The sequence below is a fragment of the Alligator sinensis genome, unplaced genomic scaffold, assembly GCF_000455745.1.
Source record: "Alligator sinensis unplaced genomic scaffold, ASM45574v1 scaffold107_3, whole genome shotgun sequence".
In the NCBI taxonomy this organism is placed as follows: domain Eukaryota; kingdom Metazoa; phylum Chordata; order Crocodylia; family Alligatoridae; genus Alligator; species Alligator sinensis.
In genome coordinates, this window is record NW_005842578.1 from 894094 (window position 1) to 898043 (window position 3950).

The 3950-nt window shown below is 63.9% G+C and overlaps 1 protein-coding gene across 1 annotated transcript in view; it reads left to right on the forward strand.

Moving 5' to 3' along the window:
• The window catches only part of ERCC2 (ERCC excision repair 2, TFIIH core complex helicase subunit), an 8557-nt gene that overhangs the window by 3391 nt on the left and 1216 nt on the right, over positions 1-3950 (forward strand). The window contains exons 6-16 of the mRNA XM_025214317.1: positions 146-242; positions 325-458; positions 688-856; positions 1092-1210; positions 2094-2163; positions 2245-2314; positions 2464-2565; positions 2675-2738; positions 3006-3127; positions 3440-3532; positions 3757-3829. Of these exons, the coding sequence (XP_025070102.1) occupies positions 146-242; positions 325-458; positions 688-856; positions 1092-1210; positions 2094-2163; positions 2245-2314; positions 2464-2565; positions 2675-2738; positions 3006-3127; positions 3440-3532; positions 3757-3829 (1113 nt within the window). The remainder of the gene's footprint in view (positions 1-145; positions 243-324; positions 459-687; positions 857-1091; positions 1211-2093; positions 2164-2244; positions 2315-2463; positions 2566-2674; positions 2739-3005; positions 3128-3439; positions 3533-3756; positions 3830-3950) is intronic.

Sequence of the window (3950 nt, forward strand, 5' to 3'; positions counted from 1 at the left end):
GCGCGGGGGGGGGGGTGATTTTTGCCCCCCCCCCCCCACACACACACACACACACACACGGTTCTGTGGCAGCCTCTGGCCTAGTCAGGGGTCTTGTTCCTCTCCTTCCCCAGCCCGCCCACCTACACGTCTGCCTCCCCTGCAGACAACGTTTGCATTGATTCCATGGGTGTGAACATCACGCGCCGCACGCTGGACCGGTGCCAGGCCAACATGACCACACTCCAGAGCACTATCCACAGGTGAGTGCCTCCCGGCCTCATGTCACCCCCTCCCTTTCCAGCCCCTGGCCTGGCCAAGTCTCAGACCACCTCTGCTCCCCAGGATCAAGGAGACGGATGCACAGAAGCTGCGGGATGAGTACCGGCGCCTGGTGGAGGGGCTCAGGGAAGCCAGCGTCGCCCGCGAGACTGACGTCTACCTGGCCAATCCCGTGCTGCCCGACGAGATTCTCCAGGGTGGGAGCTGCAGGGGTTGGGCTGAGGGGCCAGGAGGAGAAGGGCCTTGCAGAGCTTGGCACCTCCTGGCACAGCTGGAATCGACTGGGCGTGGATCTGGCCTCACCCTGAGCTGGTTGAGCCCTTGCCCTGGGTGTACAAGGAAAGGTGGTCATCCCCTGGGCCATGGGGAGGAGCTGCCAGAGGCCCGGCTCCCTTTCCCAGACTCACCCAGTGCTGCCCCCAGCAGAGGCGGTGCCCGGGACCATCCGGACAGCGGAGCACTTCGTGGGCTTCCTGCGGCGTCTCCTGGAGTACCTGAAGGCACGACTGCGGGCGCAGCACATGGTGCAGGAGAGCCCCCCTGCTTTTCTCAAGGACATGCACGAGAAAGTCTGCATCGAGCGCAAGCCTCTCCGGTGAGACCCTGGCCCATAGCCTCCCGGGGCCCTGCCTGGTGCTGTTGTAGCTTGGCCCTGCCTGTGTCCTGGATCCGGGGGCAGGGGTCCCTTGGCAAGGGGTGGGGGTCACCTGTCTCGGCCTGTCCCAGCCCAGCACCTGTGTGGAGGAGCATGTGCTGGCCCAGGGGTTCAACCCCAGCTCTGTCCCTGTGGGTGATGCCAAGGGATCCCCGGGCCCTGTCCCCCCTGGCAGGTTCTGCGCGGAGCGGCTGCGCTCCCTGCTGCGCACCCTGGAGATCGTGGATGTTGCTGACTTCTCGCCCCTCACACTCATCGCCAACTTCGCCACCCTTGTCAGCACCTACTCCAAGGGTACGAGCCCAGGTGCCCGCACCCCCCTACTCCTCCAACAGGTCTGGGGTAGGGGTGAACGCTGGGCTGTCATCCCCACCCACCAAACCACTGACACTGTCCTCAGGGCCTTAGTGGCTCCTCTGCCTGGGGTGGTGCCCAGTGCCCCACAGAAGCTGGCTTGCCCCTGGCATGTGGCCCTAGGAGCCAGCTAGCACCCCGACCAGCCTTGCACCTGTGACCCTAGGGGAGGGGCCACATGTGCACCCCAGGCAGCTGATGGCAGCCCTGAAGTCATAGGAGCTATAAATACAGCACAAATCCCCTAAGCCCAGCCCAGGGCCCCAATCCCATTAGCTCTAAGCAGCTTGGCTGTGTCGTGGGGGCTGGTGCCTGCAGCCAAGGACCCCACGGTCAGCCTGGGCCTCATGTTCTCTGGGGCCTGGCTCCTTGGCCCTGGCCCAGCCCCCGTCCACCCACCTGCCCTGCAGAGAGGCCTCTCCTGTGCACCAGGGCCCCGTGGGGTGCAGGAGAATCCATCCGGGAGTGCTCCTTGCTCTGCCTGGGCTTATGGCCACATAGCTCAGCTCTTCTCCCCCTTCCCTCATCCTGGCCATGTCAGGGTTCCCGTCAGCCATGGAGCTGAGGGCTGCTGACCTGAGCCAACAAGCCCTTCCCTGGCAGCTGCTGGCCAAGGGGGGTGGGAGGCCATGAAGGAGCCCGAGGCGCCCGCGTGCCTTCATGGGCTGGCAGCTCAGGCCTGGGGGGAATGGGGCACAGGCCCCTTCCCCCTGCCCCTGGCTGGCAGAGGGGCCACAGCCCCTTGCCAGGCATCTGTGGGCCACAGAGATGCTCTTGGCGTGGCCAGGGCTGACGCCATCCCTGGGCTTCATCTTCCCTTCAGGCTTCACCATTCTTATTGAGCCCTTTGATGACCGGACACCCACCATCACCAACCCCGTGTTGCACTTCAGGTGAGTGGGACCTGGGGTGCACAGGGGGCCCTGGCCTGGTGGTGCTCCCACCCCCACTGACATCTGTCCTGTTCCCTCCAGCTGCATGGATGCCTCCATTGCCATCAAGCCTGTCTTCGAGCGCTTCCAGTCGGTCATCATCACCTCAGGGGTGAGTGGGGGCTGTGGGCAGCTCCTGGGAGCACAGCTCACTGCTCAGCATCAGGGCCTGGGGTAGGCCTCTCTCCCCAAAAAAGGGGCAGGGGCTGGGAGGGGGCAGCCTGCAGGCCCCACCACTCATGCCCGGCTGGCTCCCCTCAGACACTGTCTCCACTGGACATCTACCCCAAGATCCTGGATTTCCGCCCTGTCACCATGGCAACCTTTACCATGACGCTGGCCAGGACCTGTCTCTGCCCCATGGTGAGTGCACAGGTGCTGCGGGGTGGAAGCTGGAGCCATGGTTGCCCATTCAGGGCTCACACTGGGGACCCACCTGCAAACACCCTCCCTCCCTCCTGCCTGCCTGCAGATCGTGGGGCGTGGCAACGACCAAGTGGCCATCAGTTCCAAGTTTGAGACCCGTGAGGACATCGGTAGGTCAGGGGTGGGGAGGGCAAGACCTGCTGGGGGAGGTGCTCACTCCTGTCCCCTTTGCCTTCCCTGTCCTGCAGATTTGGGGTCCTAGGGCTGTGGGGCTGGTGTGGCTGCCCAACAGGGTCCTGTTCCTGAGAACTTGTGGATGGGGTGCCCTGGGGATCCCTGCTTTGGCCCTACCCTGCCCTTGTCCATTACCTTTGGGGTCTCCAGAACTGGGGGGTCCAGATCCTTGGTCACGGCCCTGATCCCACACATGCCCACAGCTGTCATCCGCAACTATGGCAACCTGCTGCTGGAGCTATCAGCCATTGTGCCCGACGGCATTGTGGCTTTCTTCACTAGCTACCAGTACATGGAGAACATCGTGGCCTCGTGGTACGAGCAGGTACGTGTGCATCCACCGCGGGCTGCAGACCTTGAGCTCGGAAGCCTGGACCAGGGTCCGAGCTCAGTTCCCCGCCACACGGCCTCCCAGCAAGGCTGCCTTGTCCTGGGTGCCCTCATGGTTGCTGTGCCTCAACACCAGGCAGCACCAAGCCATGTCCCACCATCTGCTCGGCTGTGTTTCTGCCACCCCTTGCCTGGGCTCGTCACCTGTTGGTTCTAGACTCAGGAGTACGGATGGGATAGAGCTGCCTCTGCCCTATTCCTGCCAGTAGCTCCTGCTGAGCCCATCTCTGCCTCTTCTTCCACCCAGGGCATCCTAGAGAACATCCAGCGGAACAAGCTGATTTTCATTGAGACGCAGGACGGGGCTGAGACCAGCATGGCACTGGAGAAGTACCAGGAGGTGGGTGTAGGGCCAGGGGTTCTTGTCCTGCCAGGCCTGCAGCCTGCGACCCCTCCCTCATGCTGCTAGAGGGCTTGGGGCTGCCCTGCAGCCACCTCTTGGGTGGGCTGGCACATGGTTCCCTGAATGGCTGTGCCCTGGGCTGGCTCCAGGTGGTGGGGGCGGGGACCTTCTGGCTGTTGAGGGGGGGCCCACGAGCCTGGCATGACCCTATGTGTGCACAGGCCTGCGAGAATGGACGCGGGGCCATCCTGCTTTCTGTGGCCAGGGGCAAGGTGTCTGAGGGTATTGACTTTGGTGAGTCTCTGCGGGGTATGGAGCACTTGGGGAACCGGATAGGGGGCACACTGTCTGATGAGCCCATGTTCAGTGCAGGCTTGGGGGGGGGGGGGCGGGGGGCGGGAATTGGGAGGGACCT